This window comes from Manacus vitellinus, unplaced genomic scaffold (genome assembly GCF_001715985.3).
Source record: "Manacus vitellinus isolate BGI_N305 unplaced genomic scaffold, ASM171598v3 scaffold_64_pilon, whole genome shotgun sequence".
In the NCBI taxonomy this organism is placed as follows: Eukaryota; Metazoa; Chordata; class Aves; order Passeriformes; family Pipridae; genus Manacus; species Manacus vitellinus.
In genome coordinates, this window is record NW_021940718.1 from 2,464,904 (window position 1) to 2,466,859 (window position 1,956).

At 47.3% G+C, this 1,956-nt stretch overlaps 1 protein-coding gene across 1 annotated transcript in view; it reads right to left on the reverse strand.

The window, feature by feature from the left end:
- RAB11B (RAB11B, member RAS oncogene family) overlaps nucleotides 1-1,956 on the reverse strand; it is an 11,244-nt gene that overhangs the window by 4,487 nt on the left and 4,801 nt on the right. Inside the window, exon 4 of the mRNA XM_029963889.1 lies at nucleotides 1,574-1,654. Coding sequence (XP_029819749.1) covers nucleotides 1,574-1,654 — 81 coding nt within the window. The remainder of the gene's footprint in view (nucleotides 1-1,573; nucleotides 1,655-1,956) is intronic.

Here is a 1,956-nt window from a genome sequence, read left to right on the forward strand (position 1 = left end):
GAGCTTTAAGGTTCCTCCCAACCCAAATAATTTTGGGATTCTATGATCTTCCTCTAATTGCAACACATTTCTGTTACTAACAGACTTAGTGGCCTCAACACTTTCTAGTGCTTCCCTGCACACCCCTGCAAAAAGATCCCAAAAGAGCTTGCCTTCAGAATTCACCTTATTAATGCTCAGCTTTTTTTCCAGTCATAGACTCTCACTGATACATAATCAAGAAACAGTAAGGCAAAGCCAGTTTTTTTGGTCAGCATCCAATAAGTAACATAGACCAGACACTGCTCCATAATCAAGCAGAACCAGAACAAAGGCCTGTTCTTGTTTAACTGAAATCGATATCTGGTCAAAGAAAGCTCAGAAAATGCCCATCTTGAGATGNACCTGCCTGATCTCCCTCTTCCTATTCAGATAAGACTTCTAAGGGTTCTTTGCCAATTACTTTTTTCAGAGTGGGACACTGCTTTGAAATATCAGCTTCACAGAATCACAGAACAACTGGGGTTGGAAGGGACCTCTGGAGATCATTCAGCCCAGCCCCCTGCCAAGGCAGTCACGGGGAGCTGGTGACACAGGAACACGTCCAAGTGGATTTGGAATGTCTCCAGAGAGGGAGACTCCACATTCTCTCTGTGCAGCTGTTCCAGTGCTCTGCCACCCTCCATGGAAAGAAGTTCTTCCTCATGTTGAGGTGGAACTTCCTGTGTTTGAGTTTATGGCCACTGCTCCTCAATGCTCATTGCTGTCTCTGGGCAGCACTGAAAAGAGTCTGGCACCATCCTCTGACAGCCCTTGGAGATATTTGGATGGACTGATGAGGATACCTCTCAGCCTTCTCTTCTCCACACTAACCAGGCCCAGCTCCCTCAGTCTTTCCTCAGAAGGGAGGTGCTCCAGACCCCTCATCATCTTTGTGGCTCTGCTGGACCCTCTCCAGGAGCTCCTTGTCTCTCTTGTCCTGCAGAGCCCCAACCTGGACACAGCTCTGCAGATGTGCCTCCCTAGGGCTGAGCAGAGGGGCAGGATCCCCTCCCTGACCTGCTGCCAATGCTCTTCCCAGGATCCCACCAGCCCTCCTGGCCCCAGGACACACGGCTGGCTCACGGTCAGCTTGTCACCCACCAGGACCCCCAGGTCCTTCTCTGCAGAAGATGCTGTTGGTGCACAGTCCCCCACAACCCTTGCCACCAGCTGAGAACAAGAGTTCAGTGGTCTGACAAAAGCACCAGTTTGCTCTGGTGCAAGAGAAGACATTGGAACATTGAACTTCCCAGCATGGCTGTGGCTTCACTGCTGAGATTTTGTGCAGGCACAAAACTACTACTCCTCCTCCTTTACAACAGTGCTATGGCAAAAGCTTGGATTTATGGAACATCAGGAGATAGAAACCCTCTCCATGGGCAGAAAGGTACGTGTGCAGTGGGAGGCAGAACACAAAGGTAAGATTAGAAGGCTTGGAAACTAACCATCATTCCCAGCATTCATTTCCAAAACATTCCAGATAACTGCAAAACGTGCCCATGAAGAAGATCCACCACCTCAGGAGCTCCTCTGAATCCACAACAAACCCTACCTGTAAGGATGTTCTTGAAGGCTTCTTCTACATTTGTTGAATCCAGAGCAGATGTTTCAATAAAAGATAAATTATTTTTTTCTGCAATAAATAAAAAGTTGTTCAGTTAAAAACTTTAATAACCCCTTATTTCACCGTTTTTACCTTTATTTTTAGGCCAAATCAGCCAAGGCACAGTTGGTTTTCCTGTTCCCTGTTACACAAGGAACACTTTGTTACTCATTTAGCTGCTGTGTTTCAGCAACATCTCCTTTGCCCACAGTGTGAGAACATTTTCCACTGCAGCCCTTGCTCAGTCAAGCAACACAAAATATCATTCTCCTCTGGCTACAGATCACACCCAGAAGTACCTTGAGCAAGAGCCCTGGCAAAAGCAAGTCAGC